A 19,524-nucleotide genomic window follows, 5' to 3' on the forward strand; every position below is an offset into this window, starting at 1 on the left:
CACAAAATGTGTCTGCAAACATCATGAATGCTACACAAAGGGAAAACGGAGTACAACCGAAATTGGCAGTGATGTGTGACTCAGTTGTGAACATTCACACGGGTTTGTCTTTAGGAAGATGAAATACAGTAGAAAATCACTGCACTTACATATTAAGAAAACACTCCCCATAAGAGAAAAAAAGATAAATGTAGTCCTATTAACTACCAGAGACATCTCTTGTAAAGAGAAGTGATGAATGGGGGTGGGGATAATGAAACCCATTGGCTAATAGAATTTCTTCATCAACTATTTTACAACATTTAAATCCTTAAATCAGAATGAACTTTTTCTATCCCAACTTCCATCAGCAAGATTCTTATTTCTCTGTTTATTTTTATGATCACTCCTGTAGTTCTTCTAATTATACAAACAGCAAAGCTACATCAGTACCACTCCTGTTCCTGGGACTGCTTCACGTACTGAGACACAGCCCTTGACTTGATTTTGCATATAAAAAGAAACTTCACAAATATTAGGGCTAAGTGGTGAGAATTAGAAGAAACGATAACAAAAGTTGCTACTGCTGTGACACTGAAAAATGCCCCAGAAACTGATTACACAATACAGAATGGCTCCACACAAGAGACAGCTAAATACACAAGGAGTCTTCACTGCAAAGTGATAACTAAAGAGGGAGAAAGAGACATCTACTAAAACCAAAGGGACTGAGATCAAAAAAGAATGAGCTGGTTACACTTTCTACTTAGTACTTCAAGTAGGAGGCACAACTACACTGATGAATCAAAGAAATTAAAGTTTAAAAAAAAATACAGATCAGATTTTTTTTTCCATTTACTGCACAGATTAACTATGGTATTAATTAGCAACAAATATTTGTTCATGCTAAATTTCTGTTTGTTTAAACTGAATTAAACCAACTCACATAAGAAAAATCCCCCAACAGTTACTAAACACAAAAATATGTCAAGTCATATTGCCAAAATGAGCAGGAAGCTGACCGAGCATACAGAGAATCACTGTACTCTTGGCATGACCTTACGGTCTTCCCTAAGCTTCTTCACTTCTGACAACTGCCGGAGACAATCCCTACATTAACAATTGATGAAGAAGAGTAGCTGGGTGTATTTCTTTTAAAGAAACTAAAAGCACACAATGGCAGGCAGCTCCCTGCCACATCCAGCATGACTATTACGCTGCTTGTTAACTTACTCTGCTAAATGTCACATCTGTCTCATGGCTGTGCCCAAAGCAGACAAGACCTGAAACACATCAGGCTCCCTCCTAAATTAAATTGTTTTTCTAGGAATTGGATGGGACAGTAAATCATTCAACTACATCTCCCTGTGATAGAGAAACGTTCTTCAAAATATCAGATCAAAAATTCAGTTTAGGCAGAACTGTGTGCGCTTCTGTGTAATATGAAGACGAATAAGAAGATAATTCCATGCATTAGAAATCCAACTCCATGAATTAGATTGTCAGATTCATTTTGAGATCTTTCTTCAGATCTTCTCTATCACCTTCAGTGGAGATTTTCTCTCCAGTCAACAGATGGAAATTATATCATTAAATGCATTGACATCATCACCCAAAAAACGCTTGCAGCTCCTCCAGTCATTAACAGTTGGTAACAAGAAGAGATTAAAAAGTGGAATTACAAAACAAATGAACAAACAAAAAAGACAAGTTCCCTTATCTGGTGGGATATTCCATCTACCCTGCAATACCATCTTGTCCTGCCGGGATTCGTCTCCTAGGAGCCATGCCATGAGTGCTGCTGGGGCCATCAGCATTAAGCTGTTCACTCACAAACCCTGGGAGCCTGCACCTCCTGCAGGTACTCCCATGTCCCACAGAACACTCCCGCCAATTGAGGAAAACAGAAGTTGAAAATCCATTGTCACGGTGACATTCAGACTGATCAAACACAGGATCAAGGGAATGCAACTGCTCTCCATGCAAATTTCAATGCATGCCTAAATATCTTGGTACTGTCGGCTCATCTGTCCAGTTATGCACTGCAGAACTTAAAGGTGGCAGTCATTACAGAATACTCCTCAAATTGGTTTTCAGTCCGAATCTGAGCCTGTTCCCCAAAACCCACTGAGAGCTTAAGCCAGAAGTCAAGAAGAAGTGAGGAAAAGAGGGGGAAGTCTACTTCTGCAGGAAGAAAATATCTTCAAAAGTCAGAGGATCACATGAACATTACTAAATCCAGCAGTATTTGAGGTTTTGTTCTTACTAATTACACAGACCCAAAGGAGTGCCACATGAGTGTTTGAGATCACAGTCTTTCATCTGCAGTTCCCTGCATAGATGAACCCTGACCAAAACATCAGCAGGAGTAATCCCACACAACTCTAGTTTCAAGACGTAGAGTGACTCTTTCCTATCCAATGCAAACACTTCGTAACAGACATCAGCTCTTCCAAAAGTAGTGCATTAAATCCTGAAAAACCATACCCAGATCCAAGCATTGTAATGACACAGCTGCAGAGGTATAATCAAGGACAGTGTGCTTTACCACAAATGCGAGCCGTGGTTGGATCCCTGCTGCAAGGACAAAACACGAGGTCAGTAGATGGCAGTATGAAGCACATTATGGGTGAAGAGGATCAGTTCATCTGCATTCGGATTACTGAGCTCTTTGCCACCTGGCAGAAAACATTTTTCCTTCATGATAACCCGTTCTCAGCTTTACTATCAGAGTAAAATCCAGTGAGACTAAATGCAGTCTGACTTACTACAGATATTTACTGATTTTTAGGAAAGAAAACAACAAACACAGCACATGCTGTGACTGACAGTGAAAAGGAGGACTGTCTATGCTGTAAGTCTGAAGCAAGAATGCCATGCAGGTGTATTTATTCAACCCAAAGAGAGAGCTCTGCACACGCCAAGCAGCTCCTCTTTCCTTCTTCAGAGCTATCCTCTGTTTGCTCACTTGTCCACGATTTCTCAACTTTGTATATGTACGCTCTCAGAACATCCAAAGACTCTTCATCAAAGTAAGAGCACTTGGAAGTTGCCCGGGATTTGTGACTGGGAAACCACCAGCTCCACGCGTCCTCTTCCTCTCACCTCAGGCTGAGAACTGCTATTACTTCACTGGAGTTCAGACGGACAAACAAACTCCAAGCAGACCAGCAGGAAGGTTTTCCAGAGTAAAGGATGGACCACAAGCCTCAAAGGGCATAACTCAACAATGTACCTCCACATCTTTGTTTGAGGCAGGTATACAATGCAGGCAGCTCAATACATTGCCTGCAGAAACCACACCTTTCCCACCCATCTGCACCACCCTACAAAGGAAAAGCTAACCAAACACGAAAGAAAATGAATACCTGCTACAACGCACTCTGATAAAACATCTGAAAATAATGACCAGTTGGTCCTTAATACACTGACCTGCTAACCAGGTTCATCCCACCAAGCACAACTTCCAACTGCAGTTCTTCCCTTTTTAGACTGGTTTAAAAAAATAAATATTACTGAGATCAGAACAGAGTTCAACTACAGTGATACGTAGGACAAAGAACAACCCTCAGAAGCAAACATAAGGGGAAAGGTGAGGAGAGGTGACTGAAAACACCCAGTAAGCATTATTTCTGTACTTACAGCAATGGTGGCGACATACTCTAATTTTTCTTTACTCAGTTGCCAGGGAAGTGGAAGCCAACAGAGCTCATTAATGATGATATATTTTAAGAAGCATCCACTCTAATTACTGTACATCAGCAGATTGGTCCTATACAATGTTCATTTCACTCATGAAAAGGATGGCCTACAGAGCACCAGCTCATTATTAAAAGGAAGAACAGCTCTACTTAGATTACTAGTCCTACACAGAAGAATAATAGAGTCCTATTTATATTATGATATAGTCAGCGTTCATTCAAGTTCCCCATCTCCTAAACTAGCAATAAATTAAAACTAAAGAGAAGCTACTTTGGAAGAGTGCCATTACCTTGAATCTGGAAGTTTAATAAGCCAAAACATTAAAGAGATTCCAAAGAGTGTAATTCAGCCTTCTCTCCTTTATAAATGGCTCCAGCCGATTGTTTTTTCAAAAGATAAAAAAAGGAAGCATTTCCATAACTTTTCTGATGCAACATCAGTCACAGAATAGACCGCTTGCATCGCATCGCTGCGTGATTTCCTAAGCATCAACGTGACTGCACAGTGCCAGCCCCGTACTTTTCCTCTGTACTGTTTTCCCTTGTACTGAGCACAGATGACAACAATGCTTTGCAGCATTTGGAGTGCTCGCTGCACGGCGTGCTGAGATGCACACAACACAGCACTGGCACTCTGCCTGCTACAGCTCGTGTTCAGGGGAACTCCTCACAGCTACACACAGGCAAACCTGAGAGGCGTGGGGAAAGGAGAAGAGACTGAAATTGTGACTTTGGCCAGATGCACCAGACAAGATTGCAAAAGTGTCATTAATAGCTGAAGGTTTGCTAGCAGATAAAACCAAAAATGAAATGGATCAACACTGGCAAAAAGGGGAGAAAAAAAAACCACAAGCAAAACAATCTAACACACGGTAGTTCAGTTTCATTTCAGTCTATGTCTTCAGACATTAAAGGTTAGCAAAAAAATCTAAGCGAATGTAAGTCATAGAGAACACTTTGAGGAATGAATAACCCAGATAACTTCCTTCTCAAACAAAGCTGTATTTCAAAACCTGTCGTTCAACATTAACTTAATTTTACAAAGGTATAAAAACACCACAGAAATAAATGAAAAGAAATTCGGTTGATTGAAATAATTCAGTGGAATTTCTTCGTTTGAATTTCTTTGTTTGAATTTCTTTCTTGTTTTTGGAGAAAGATTGAAGACTTTTTGGCTTGAGTCATCAGCTCCATTTGGGAACACTAAGAAGTGTATTTCACTTCTGAATTAGACTCAACACAAATCCTATACAGTGCCACTGTTTTCCCAGAACTCAAAAGGCCACCTGCTGCCTACAAGGATTTTAAATCAGTTTAAGCACAAAATGCAGCTTGATATTCAGACCTTCGAGAAAGCTGAGGCCCCTTGTGCAGCCTTGCAGAATACAGGAAGCAGAGCTATAGCCCTAACTACAATTAGAGTTACAACAAAATAAGTATTCAAAACTAAGGCCCTCTAAATATCTACAAAAGCCCTTAAGTCAATTCATTACTGATACAGTAAGTGACAACACTTGTGTTTGGCAGACAGTACAACTGGGAGCCCTGACAAATCTAATTAACAGCACATCAGGGGCACTTAGTTTATCCTTTATATACAGTGCCAATAGCAAATGCATAATGAGAAAAGGAGCTTAAACATTAGTGGGACTTCACTAATTGGTCACCAAGTCCTGATTAAGCCAGGCTTTATATATAATTATTGAAGTTCCAAACAACTCATGAAGATACAAAGTCACTTCTAAATGAGATAAATATGAGTAACTGAAAGAAGCAGCCAATAGAAGTACATAACCATGCTTTTCTTTAACAGCTTGCTGTTTGTATACCTCAGACACAAACATTTAAAATCCTCAAATAATTATTTTATGAAAAGTGAACAAGTGTGAAAAATAGTACAGTGTCTCAATTATATTAATCTATGCAAATATTTGGAGCACACATAGGCGTGCCAATAGCATTGTATGTGTAAGAACTTGAATATGAAATTAATGTTGCCTGCAAATAAGAAGCTCGAGACAAAGTTCTCCAAAATCCCAGAACAAAAGATGAGAAGAGCAGTTTTATTCGCCTGCTCATTTGCCCTCATTACATCAGTAAACTGATCCTTATCTGCAAAATCCTAGAAGTAATCGACCCCCATCATAAACTGGAACGCACAGAAGTCTACGTCACCGTGTACACAAAGGCAGCAAACGCGGTGACCTGAAGCGTGCAACTGGGTGCCCATGGGAATACATCCCAAGGTACTTACTGCCCATTTCCTGGCTTCCTCAAAATCCTTACAGCAGTATAATCCTTACAGCTTATAGTTGAAAACACATGCCAAAGATGTATGCATTTTCTCCCTCTGAAGTACCTGAAATGCAGAGTTTCAGGCACCTCACCCAAAGCCAGCCCTGCGATGCTCAGTGACAGCACCTTGAATTCTTCAGCACCTCGAGTACAGCACAGGGGAGAGGGCTGCCCTGAAAGATGGGAAGTTGTTCTTCCTTCTCAAGACAGCAGGGAATAAGAACTCTGCTAACGTCTCATTTTGAACTGGCAAACATTGTTCCCTGTGTTGGAAAGGCACTGGAGCCAAACTATAGCTTACAAACATCCACTTCTGAGGTTACACCACTCCTGCTGCATAAAGCCCCACCTCCCACCAAGCGCCCACCTTCAACAATTTCTGCATGAATTCAGGGACAGACAACTTACTGTGGTATGCAAGCATCACAATGCATTTTGTTTGGCAAGCGAGCAGCAGTCTCATTTTGAGATAATGCTGCATCCAGCCAAAGAGCCTGGTGCAATAGTATAACCCCTGCTATCAAGACAAGGGTAGGGTTGCAAAGGTGGAACAACAGACAGCACACACCTACCAACAGCCTTTCCATTTTATCTCGGCTGCCTGGCTCAGCTCCAAGCCTTCAGCAAACAACTGTGTAAGACATTCTATAGCATCAATTGAATTAGCTGAAGTGGATACACACAGCATAGTAGAAGCACTGCTCCTGTGACATCTGCCAGTGACCCCACGTAGGGAGCCTCTCTGATATTGCTGGGACTTTATCTTGATTGGCAAGGGTCAACAAATCTGAAGAAACGATGCCTGGGGTTGCTTTGCCACTGTCTTTATAATGCTCTTATCCCATGAAAGGCAGATGAAAACGTTGGGTCAGTACGGGAAGGAAGCAGCCCTCAGAAATGCTTACTACAAGTACACCCATCCAGAGTCTGCTTTCATTTACTGCAGGACAACCATAAAGCCTAACACTTGTGGCTACGTGCCACAATGTACAGCCTGGCTCGGTATTTCATATGCTCTATGAAAATTTTACAGCATGGTGACACTTCTTTCCAGCTTTTACAAAACACCGTTTTATTATTTTCATTACTGAAGGAAAAATACTAAGGCACTGAATAGAGAATTGCCCTACTTAATTTACAGCTTATCTAGAAATTTACCATGGTAATAAAGCACCTCAAGGCTTACAGACCGCACTGCTATTTTTTCCCTGCGTGGTATATGGTAACACCTCACGAGTTTTACATACAGGATTCCTGAAACCCGGCAACAAACACCCCAAGGTTACCAGCACCATATAAAAGGTAGCAAGAATTTAAAACAATTATGTTTGACTATTGTTTTTCCAAATCACCTTAATAACATCCTTAGGTATTCCTAAGTTATCAATGTTTTACTGTTTCTATAAAAACATTTATTGTATTTACTAATTATATTACATTAATACACTTTAGTGTAGTTTACTTCTATTACGTTGCTGTAATACTTTAGAAGTTGCAGCACACTGATATCAGCACCATCAGCTCTGGCAAAACAAAAGCAGAATCATAAACACCTATGTTTACCATCTGTGTTTTGCACCTACTCCTGTGAACGCAGACTGCGCTCCCATGGCTGTATTACCCAGCGCTGCGAAGTAAAATCAGCTGCAGCACACGACTGCTGGTTTGGATGAAACACACACACACCACGTAGCACAGCAGCTTGGTGCACGATTTTGCTGAACACGTGAGACTGAGTATGGGAATAATTTTTGAAAAAATTTATGAAAAATACGCAGTATTTCTTACTACTCAGTATTTCTATCAGTTTTATTTGACAAGTCGGGAATAAATCACACTTTATTTAGGGTTAAATCAGACTGCTCTCTTTGCTAGCCTTTCCTCAGCCATGACAGTGCTTTTTGGTAACAGTATGCCGTATACACCATGAGTTACTGCAGTACCACTGTTTTCAAGAATACATTACTGAAATATTTTTTGCATTATTACAATACAAGTACAGAAATAAGATCACAGAATCGCAGAACTGAAGGGACCTCCAGAGATCACTGAGTTCAGCCCCCCTGCCAAAGCAGCTCCCAGCCCAGGTTGCACAGGGAGGCATCCAGGAGGGTCTTGAACATCTCCAGAGAAGGAGATCCACCACCTCTCTGTGCAGCTCCAGTGCTCCATCACTGCACTGTGAAGAAGTTCCCATGCACATGTGTGCACGACTCCCTGTGCGTCAGTTCGCGGCCATTTCCCCTCGTCCTATCACCACACAGTGCTGAGAAGAGTCCGGCCTCACCCCTTTGCCTCCTGCTCCTCAGATATTGATAGACATGGATCAGATCCCCTCTGAGTCTTCTTTTCTGGAGGCCGAACAGACCCAGGTCTCTCAGCCTTTCCTCATAAGAGAGGAGTTCCAGGCCATCTATCATCCTTGTGGACCTCTGCTGGACTCTTCCCAGGAGATCAAAATTAAGAATCAAAACAATTTAAATGACTTGGTTCTGTGGAATTTAAGAAAGCAAAAAAAACCCAGTTTTAATGGAAACAGTCTCGTGGCACTGCAGCACTGTAAGTGCACAATCAATTACCATTCCTCACTGAGGAATTCGAATCCCATTAAAGAAATATATCTATACCAGTTAAACTTGTTTTGCCATGCTCTTACTGAATGGTGCCATTATTTAATGAATCACATTGATAACATTTGCCATAAGACATTATCTGCTCAATGCCACACACCAGAGCCCAACCTCAGCAGCGGACACAGAGCGGTACCGCTCACCTCCAGGTCCTCCTGGCACTGCACTGCAGCTTTTCCCTAGGGCCCACTAAACCTGATGCTTTCAGATGAAGAACTGACTGACAGGAGTTCCTAGCGGAAGAGAGAATGCAGCTTTATCTGGAAACAGTGCTCAATGCCAGCAGTGGTATCACTGATCAGATAGATATTCCTCAGCTGAGTCCCACAACCACTCCCAGCAAACCCAAGGCACTGATGACTTCCAAGAACTCAAAGCAGTGCCTGAAGTGCCTGCAGCCCTCAGCTCCCCACGGCACTCATCAGTGCCCCACACTGATGCTTGCAAGAAACAAAGAGGTATGGATGTACTGACTGAACTCTGCTAACCCAGGGAAATTCCAAGGGCTCAAAGTTAAGGAGAGGGAGATGACAGGTGAAAGCTTAGCACAGTTTATTTATTGGGACACTGTCCATGAGCTTGTGATCTAGAGAATACTACCAGCACCTTATGAGGATCGGCTGTCACGTGGAACAGTAACGAACAAGTCTGACTGCAAAGTGAAATTACTGTGTGATTTCACAGCAGCCTAGCTGCACTTCTGCTCTTCCACCTGCACTGCTTCAAGTGCATGAAAGGCAGTGTGGCTATCAAAACATCATTGACCTTTCAGCTCTCTCCTAGTAATGAGAGAAAGTACTTCTCGTAATGACAGAAGTACTTCCAAGTACTTTACTGATCGAACTTTGCTTTAATAAATAAATAAATAAAAGTGAGAAAACTCAGACTTGGAAAAGAGAAGTGGACCCAACATTTCTTTAAGTCATATAAAAAGTAGCTTATGTTAAGTTGTTCATGCAATTCAATATAAACTGATTTCTTTATCAATTTTCTACCACACACCAACAAAACAGACACTGAAATCACTAGTTAAGACCTTGAAACAAGATGGTGAGATTTCTTCCCTCGGTAATACGTTTGAGATTTTGTAGCAGTGCTTCCACAATCCAAAATCCCCACACAAAACTTGGGAAGCAATTGTGAATCCAGCAGAAAGCATTGTAAATTCTTTCTATCAGATAAGTTCTACAAATCCCAACTCGTCTCCTTTCGGAAGTTGTGAAGATAAATAAGCAAGGTTAGCTTTCTTCAGCAGTCGCTCAGAAACATATTTTAGACACACTCTGCTGTAGAACAGACAATAAAAAGGTGTAGCATTATTTAGCAAGTGACACATACTATTAACTAGTGCTACCAACAGAAAGGATATTTGGGAAAGAAAACCCGCAAGCACCACACTAAATTTCCTGTCAAAAGCATCTGGTTCCTACTGCAAGCAGAACAATTGCATACGGATCTGTAACTCCCTCTGCTGTTCCCTCATGTCTGAGCAGAGCAGAAGAATTCATCTGGCACATTGTTCCTCACACTGCCTGAGAAGGTCACCTATTGTTCCCAGGCCTCCTTTTCACATCTCAGGACTAAGTGGGTCACGGCCACTGCCACGCTCCACTTCATCTCTGACTTCATTCTAAACCCACACATCTCCCCACCCTTCTCCCTTAATGCCATTCACAAAAATCACAGGCCCTGAATGGATTTGCTCCACAAGTGTCAGCTGCATGAGCTCTGCTCCTTCCCAGGGTGCTCATACCCAGCCCAAGACTTAGCAAGTACACTCCTGAAATGAACTCAGTAGATTTTCAAAATTGGAGATGACCAACTTTGCCTGACTGCAGAACCACGTGCATTTCTCTGTCTGAATGACACACATCAGTTTTCCACGCATTCACGGAGGGGAAAAATATCTCTGTTGCATACATATGTCCAGCCAAGGACAACAATGCATACATTTACAATTTAATTACATGGTTCCAAACTCCGACCTCATCAGTGTACAAACCCCAGTTTATTTCTGGTATTTGCTACTGTGTTATACAACATCACTCTTTGTAGTGATGAAGGCATTATCACCAACACTGCCAAAACACCTCCCTCCAGCTGCCCTGCTTACCTTACAACTGCTCCTTGCTGTGCTATCTGCAAGGAGTTTCACAAAGAATTTATGTGGAGCAAACATTAATACATTTATATAAAAATAAGTTACTGTGCTGTACTGAGCCAGACTGAGAAACAGGGAAAAAAAGCACAATATATTAAATTGAAAGTCTGGACAAATTAGCCCCCAAAGCCTCCTATTTACTGCTACTGTCTGAAGCAGATCCTACTGCCATCTTCTGCAGTCTGTACCTCCATCTCTCAGTAAGATTTGTCAATTCCAATGACAGTTACAACAGAAAAATTACCAACTTCAAACTACTATCTCACTATCTATCTTGAGCTATCTCAAATTAGGCCATAAATGTTCCTAAAACAAACAAAAAACTCTGAATATCCATAGGATCTACAATGACAATCAGTTTCATTAATTAAAACCCAATAACAATTGTGTTCTTGAAATCAAGAGTAGTCCACTCATTAAGCCAAAAACTCCCTACAAAAATGCCATTTTATATACAGGAATAATTTAAATATTGCTTTATTGTTCAACATTAATGAATTTTTGTCATTCTATCCTCTCTGGAACGTGTCATATTTGTAATGTATGTACAATATAAACCAATATAAGCATCCCCTGCAGATCACCCCACTGTATGAATGATTTGGTGTTACATACACGTACACAGAACCTACCAGCTTCTGCATCAGTGCTGCTGCTGTTTGACAGACATTGTCTACTGCATCAGATGCTTCAGCTCTCAGACTGTCATGCACCAGGAATAAACACGAGAATCACAAACGCATTTCATTTGTGCTCTAAGGCTGCAGTGAAGTTGATAAACAGCTTTTCCTGAAAGGAGCTGTCTAACTTTTCCAGTAATACCAAACCCAATACCAACCTAGTACCAAACCAAGTACCTACTGCCAACCTAGTTCCAAACCAATGCCACTTTTGGGAGCTAATCTTCCAGAAAATTAGATATTTCTGTGATCAGAAAAGGAGCAGAGAAAATGTGAGGAGGCAGTGGATTATATCCAGCCAGGACAAAGGAAGACATGGACAAACCTGGCTATTTCAACAGCTTCTTGCCATTAGCTGAAAGTGAAATCGCACTTACAGCAGAACTCCACTTAGCTACGAAGAGCCTAAATAGGGCAAGAGACCTCCCCACACTACGTTGAAGTTTTCACTTTTTACAAAGGTGATAAATTTACGTCTAATTACTACACTGTATCTTGAGAACAACTTCTGTTTAGACATCCATGGTTAACAGTCTGTCACACAATGCAGGCAATGCTTTGCAATATTTCATTGTAGGAACAGCAAAATAGTGAGAAGAGAGGCAGAGAGTTTGAGCCACAGACTGATTTCCACCTGTACCCACAGCTGCCCTCAGACACACTGCTGCGATTCTTTCACTGAAAGAACTTGCCACCCCACTTCATCTCCACTTGCTCATTACCTTCAAATCTCTCAGCATAACTGCATGTTTAGTCACTTCCTAACCCAGTTCTGTCAAAATGATTCCCGTTAGAAAATCTGTGTTTCAGCTTAACTCAGATTATTTTTGACAGAAGTTGTTTAGCCAGTGACTACAAACGCAAGTACCAGAAGATCTGAGAACACTGTAACCTTTAAGGCTGGGAGAGGAAATAGCAGTGAGTGAGTGCAGACAGTTACCCCTTTCCATGCCTCTCCTGCTGCAGGAGAAGCACGTCTATCAGCCATCAAAGTCAGCCTGCTCCAACAGTGAAAGCTGTATATCAGCTGGCAACTACCAATGAACTTTTATATGCTACTTAACTTACTGCTTAAAATTTCAAGTTGAGGTAAAGTGTCCAGGAATTCAAATCACTTGTTGCAAATACCTGGAATTCTGTTGTATAATGAGAGTAACAGGTGGATGCTATTAAAGAAAATCCAGAAAATAAAGTGAAATCAAGAGCCAGATATTATGCTCACCTTCTCATCTCAAATAATAATCACCAACAGTTCTGAAATTAGTTAATTACTTCATGTGTATTACTGCTGTGAACAGCGTTTATGTTTTTACTTGTTACATGACAAATAAGGTGGAAAACAACCCTCAAAAGGCATCATCCACTTATTGGCATGTGAAATAAAACACTGACAAGAACAGTACTTGTTATAAAGATCACCTCACCTTTTATTAACAGGCTTCTCATCCTTGTCATAGGGTCTTATGAACCACTTTCCAATTCTCACGAAGTTTTTATCCATCAAGCACCTAGAAAATAATTACATCAACAATTACTAGTTACATCCTAAGGTGTAATTAAAAGTAGTCTTTGAAGACAGTAAATAGAAGGAGATTAAACAGCTGGTCTTCCCTCACTCTGAAACCAACTCAGCAGCCCTGGGTTCGGAGCTCCGTGTAAATTCCCCACTTCCCATTTTCCCACACTGTCCAGTTCCATGACACAGGCACTAATGCTGATATTCACACACACATTCTGCCCTCATCTTTGACTGAATCTCTTCTCCTCCACACCCTCCTTTTTTTGTTGAGATCCACTGCCTTATTTTTCAAACCCCTCTTCTTGAATGACGACTATTTGCAGGCCGTGTTCTTTTCTATAGTGCATTTCTCTGAGACCTCATGACAAAGAATTCAGGTTCCTGCATTTGTCACAGGAAAGTGGCATATGGAATATGAATGAATACAATGGAATATGAATGACAGGAAAATATAATAACCAAAAATTAACAATGAACCATTTTCTATTCACACAATCCACAGCATTATTCCAGGTGTTGTAGCTATGATGGTTAGTGCTTTCTCCCTCAGAAAACCTCTCTCCAGCAAAACACACTCCCAGAAAAGGTGAGTTCTGTGGCTTCAAAAAATGAAAAAAAAAAAAGCAGAGAGAATCCAAAGTGATCAATTATCAGTTTAGGCTGACAAGCTGAAGATGTGCTTGATGACATTCTGTGTCCACCTGTACCAATAAATCCCCCTGGCAATAATCCATAACAATTTAAGCACACTTTGTACATTAAATACACAGTTGAACAAACTGCCTGTGGGATCACAAATCTGTTATGAAGGCTTAATTTTCAGTAAGGTAAATATTAGGTTTTGAAAACACTGAAAAACTGGTTGTTTGTGCTAGTGGTTCATGTTATAAAATGATTACAAACTGCAGGCAATATACAAGCCTTCTCTATGTGTTTCACATCCAAACAGCATTCCATCAGTTGGATGGAAGAAGGACACTTCTCCATCCTTCACACTTTTCCAACCGTTTATTTCTCTAGCAGCTGTTAGAGACAAACCAAAAAGAAGCCCACCAAGTGTTCTGGGAAAGCACGTCCTCAAAAAACTGTCACAAACTTTAAAAGCAAACCTAAACCAGGTAGGGAATGCACAACAGTGTAGATACCAACGTGTTCCTAACTCTTCTGTATAAACTTTTCAGGGGTTTCCAAAATTAAAACTCGGCTGAAGAAGATTCTAATTGCACCACTTCTCTATTCAAGCAACAATAATCCATTTCAATTGAGTATTTCAATATCTTAAACTGAATTTGGAAGGTAAACCACTAAAGATCTAAAGAGACTGCTCTCGTGCTGGCAGAAAAAAAGAAATTCTTCACTAAGTATTTCCCTAGGAAAGAGCTGCTGTCTAAAAGCCTTTCAGTGTCACCACACTTCATAAGAACAAAGGAAGTAGAGTTCATATCAGATGCCTAAAGAAAATAATCTGTACTAGAAAGAAGTACAGTTTTCAGCTCCCCTCACATACACATTTCATGCAACATCATCATGTCTCAAGACAGCAGGCTTGTTCGCCTCAAGCCAAGGTTAATTTCTCAGAAAGAAGTCTTCGTGGGTAGAGCTGGCCTTAGAAATGAGCCAACCTTCACACACACTGAGCTGAACCTCAGCTTGTTCAAGGCATGGAATCACAGAATCATAGGGGTTGGAAGGGACCTCAAGAGATCATCGAGTCCAACCCCCCAGCCAAAGCAGTTCCCTACACCAGGTCACACAGGTAGGCATCCAGGTGGGTCTTGAATATCTCCAGAGAAGGAGACCCCACCATCCCCCTGTGCAGCCTGTGCCAGTGCTCCTCACCCTCACCGTAAAGAAGTTCTTGGGCACATTCGTGCAGAACCTCCTGTGCTGCAGTTTCTGTCCGTTCTCCTTGCCCTGTCTCCACACACTGCTGAAAAGAGTCTGGCCTCACCACTTTGTCCCCCACACCTCAGATATTTATACACCTGGATCAGGTCCCCTCTCAGTCTTCTTTTCTCAAGGCTGAACAGACCCAGTTCACTCTGCCTTTCTCCATAGGGGAGATCCTCCAGGCCCTTCACCATCTTTGTGGCCCTGAGCTGGACTCTTTCCAAGAGATCCCTGTCTTTTTTGTACTGGGGAGCCCAGAACTGGACACAGTACTCCAGATGAGGCCTCCCCAGGGCAGAGTAGAGGGGGAGGATCACCTCCCTTGACCTGCTGGCCACGCTCTTTTTAATGCATCCCAGAATTGGCCCTCTTGGTCACGAGGGCACACTGCTGGCTCATGGTCAACCCGTCGTCCACCAGGACTCCCAGGTCCCTCTCTGCAGAGCTCCTCTCCAGCAGCTCATCCCCCAGCCTGTACTGGTGCATGCAATTATTCCTCCCTAGGTGCAAGACTCTACACTTGCTTTTGTTAAATTTCATCTGGTTTCTGACTGCCCAGCTCTCCAGCCTGTCCAGGTCTTGCTGAATGGCAGCACAGCCTTCAGGCGTGTCAGCCAATCCTCCCAACTTCGTATCATCAGCAAACTTGCTGAGGGTGGCCACTATCCCCTCATCAAGGTCACTGATGAAGATGTTGAACAAGACTGGACCCAGCACAGACCCCGGGGGGACACCGCTTGTCACAGGCCTCCAACCGGACTCTGCACCGCCAGCGACAACCCTCTGTGCTCTGCCAGTCAGCCAGTTCTCAACCCACTGCACTGTCCACTCATCTGTCCCACACTTCCTTAGCTTTGTTATAAGGATGTCATGGGGGACAGTATCAAATGCCTTGCTGAAATCAAGGTAGACTACATCCTCCGCCAATCCACCACATAATCCTATATGAAATGAGAAGCATGATTGCAGTGGCACAGATCTCAAAGATTTGGCTGAGTGAACAATTAATGACAGCACTGAATTAGGTTTTGCTCTATAAGCACCCAGTAGTAACTGAAGTCCTTAGCACTAAGCAGTAACAGTGAACTTGAGTAAAAAAAAATGCTGGTCATAAACCCCAGATGAGTATACACTTAAAAGCAGTTACTTAGTCACATGGAAACATAAAATACACTGAACTCTTCGGCTTGCTCCTCTCATTAAGACTGAGTGCTATTTTCTTCTTAAGCAGTACAGCTATTAAAACACCCCACTGCCACTTGACTTCCTGTATTTCTGATCTTACTTTTCTAAGATAAAATGATCCGATGAGGGCATACAAATAATTATAAAATAGTGCTGAATATCGTTGGTATTATTTCCTCAGATCTTCTCAAGGTTTTCTGAGCAGGAAGGCAGCAGGCTGCCAGGGACAGCAGGCACACCACCGTGCTGCCCAGCTTCAGGGCGAGCTGACAGCAGCCTGCAGTGTTTCTGCACACTCTAACACAGCCAACAGAGGCTCAGCTCTGGGGATCTTTCTTTATTTGTTATTTCCTGACAATTAATGGGAGCTTCTGATTGCTAATTTGGGTATTTAGCAAACAAAAATAAAGCCTCCTCCCCTTCCCAGTCTCAGTGTCCTCCCAGCCCTGCACAGCCCCAGGAGCCACATGGCTTCACATGGGCACAAGGCGTGGAAATCTGTGTCTTGATTTACTTAAAATAAATTCAGGCTGGAAGTGAGATAGCTGACTGATAAGATATTTGGCCATCTGCCTCCTCAGTCACCTTGACAACAACACAGGCACTATAAGCCTTACAGCTAACAGCCTCCAGCCCAAGCTGCATCAGGAGCAGGACACCTGGAATCTCCTTCTATAGAGATATTCAAGACCCACTGGGACACCTACTTGTGCAACCAATTGTAGGGGATCTGCCTTAGTAGGAGAGTTGGATTCAATGATCTCTCGAGCTCCCTTCCCTTCCTTCAGTAACACCCAAGGGTGTGTGCTGACCAACAGAATGCCAACAACCACTGCTGAAAGAAAGAGAGCCCTAGGGACGTTCTCTCAGCTGAGACAGTAATGATATTACTTGCTCTGCCAGCCCATCTCAGTAGTTTGTTGCTGTTGATGATGTTGTCTTCATAAATTCCATTTCACGAGCTTCAAGTGTTCCAAGAAATAAGAATATCCATTAGGAGTTCTACTTTAAAGCCTGCTGGATGGGTACCAGAGATCAATAAGCATGTGTAAAATGCATTTTTCACTTACACTCCACAGAGTGACAACAGAACTAGCAACCATTCCAAGCAGAGAATGGGATTCCTGTGTTTTTATGCACTGGCTTTTATTCACTTTAAGCAGTCTGCTACTAATATTAAAACCCCCCAGAAGAGCAATGAAGCAGGAAACAGGAAGTGCAGTGCCTGGTCCCTGGGCCTGTGTGTGCATGTGGGAGACCACTCCAAGTTAACGTGCTATGGGCACAAACAGGTACTGATCATCAAGGGGACGTGGTTACTACACTCATGGAAACACAGCCTCGGGAACATAATGCAAATCTGATTACCAGTAAGCAGATCAAAGCAAACAGGATGCTAGATGAGACAAGATGAAAGTGTTTTCAATTAGCTTACTTTCAGAGAAAAACCATGTCTTGCTACATCCTGCAAATAAACTGTAACAGTGGTACAAGAAAGATACGTTATATTTTACACATTCAAAATACATGGGAAAAGTTTAATGATGCTTAATCCTGAGAAGATCCAGAAATACATAAAAAGAACTGAAATGTAATGTAGGAAGATGGTGAAGACCTGAATAACTGCAACTACAGAGGAACGCACCAGCCTGGCTGCAGTGTTGAACACTGAAGGACTAACGAAGAAGCTAAGCAAAGTCTTCAGCATGCATAAGAGCTGGTAGGTGGCTTAAGAAGAAAAAGCTTCAGGTGTGTTAGCTACTCATAGAATAACTCTGCAGCTAAACCATATACACATGATGAAGGCAAAAGAAAGCAATGCTAGATTACATTAGGGCAGCCAGAGACAGAACTGTGAAACGTCACTCTGAATACCGCGTACCACTTGATCCAAGTTGTAACATGCATGTCGTTATGATGATTGGAAGAATGGAGGAAGGTCTTTTAGTAACAGCAGTTAAGTTCTGTACTATTAAGCCTCAAAGGAGCTATGGGTCAGATATAATTATACTCTGTAAGCACTCCATAAACTTCTTAACCTTTTGAAGCAGCTCCCCAGCAAGAACACAAACAGAAAAATAAATCTACATTACTTGTTGTATAAGTCCTTAGTCTGCACTGTCCTCTATGATGCAGCACAAGACTAATGACTTCAGAAATCCATTTCTCTCTCGCATTTTCATAGCAAAGTTCTACCTCTAAAAAATCTATTTTAAGATCAATAATAATGTAAATGGTACATAAATATTCTGAATTTCATTCAATGTAAAAATGAAACATTTGAGTCCAATGAAGACTTTCTTACCTTTCCAGAAGGTTATGAATTGCTTTGAAGAGCAGGGTCCTACACTCATAGGAAAGCCCGTTCTCCCACAGTCCTTCTTCCACCACTACAAAAGAAACAAACGTCAGCATGCTCAGAATAGAGGACAGACATCTGCACTAAACATAACTCCAACAGTTTCAGTTTCCAACAGCAGCGTGTTTTGTGAAGTTATTTCAACTATTAAATAACGCCAAAGGAGATTTACATGTTAGTAGCTAAAGACAACAACTTTGAATTTAAATGATGGGGGGAAAAAACCAACAAAGCCAACAGAACTGCATGAAAGCAAACACATTTGTTGGTAGGAAAGGATTCCATATTAAAAGCAGAGGGTGAAGAATTCATGATCATCTTTTGCCACGACCGCTGACAGAGCCCTTAGAATTTATGTGCTCATGCAGACAACAAAAAAACAAAGCAAATCATTAAAGGTTTAAAATCTGTGTATCTAACTTAGAAGCACTGAAGAAGTTCTAGTGAACTTTCACAGTCACACCAAAGTGAAGTCCCTCTCCTCCAGTGACTGATACTATTGCACTGAAAATGCACAGCAGTTTTTGTTTCCAAAATAACATCTGAAAACTTGATCTCAAGACTGCAGAGACTCACAGGAGTAGAAAACGCTATTCATATCTCACAGTGATATGAAGTGCAGTACAAACTAAGCTCTGGAACAAGTACATGAAGGACACACAAACCACAGCAATGCCTGCTGTCCTTAGCCCACTACTGCTGAATTCTAAGTACCAAGAGCAAAGGGCAATCTGTACCACAGTCTGCACCTCCCGGCTGCAAAAAGATTTCAGCCCTGCCAGAGTGAAAGCAAACGATTAAATAACTTTGTCAAGGAAAACGGATTTGTTAATTGTTTGAGTTCTGTCATCTCGACTGAACAGGAATACTCAGCAGATCTTTCAAATGCAAACAAAATTCAGCGATATGTTAAGGACTGAATACTTAAAGCCCTCCTCGGCCAGCTGAAAGGATGAAACTTTCCAACAGCACATCTACCGCGCAGAGATTGCCATCTAAGTATAGTTTACTCTAAGCTCATACTTAAATAAAGTATCTAAGGACTTTTTGCTCTATGAAAACTATTGTTATTGCCAACAGTCTCCAAACTGCAGCTTCAAAGCCTCAGAACACAGCAGAGGCCTT

At 41.7% G+C, this 19,524-nt stretch overlaps 1 protein-coding gene across 2 annotated transcripts in view; it reads right to left on the reverse strand.

Annotated features, from left to right (window-relative positions):
- MED13L (mediator complex subunit 13L) overlaps window positions 1-19,524 on the reverse strand; it is a 178,407-nt gene that overhangs the window by 74,346 nt on the left and 84,537 nt on the right. For both annotated transcript variants that reach the window (XM_065738740.1, XM_065738741.1), the window contains 2 exons: window positions 18,346-18,430; window positions 12,871-12,954 (listed from right to left, as the gene is read on the reverse strand). In XM_065738740.1, the coding sequence (XP_065594812.1) occupies window positions 12,871-12,954; window positions 18,346-18,430 (169 nt within the window). The remainder of the gene's footprint in view (window positions 1-12,870; window positions 12,955-18,345; window positions 18,431-19,524) is intronic.

Source organism: Cyrtonyx montezumae, unplaced genomic scaffold (genome assembly GCF_038088225.1).
Source record: "Cyrtonyx montezumae isolate F1298 unplaced genomic scaffold, pur_monq_1.0 scaffold_23, whole genome shotgun sequence".
In the NCBI taxonomy this organism is placed as follows: Eukaryota; Metazoa; Chordata; class Aves; order Galliformes; family Odontophoridae; genus Cyrtonyx; species Cyrtonyx montezumae.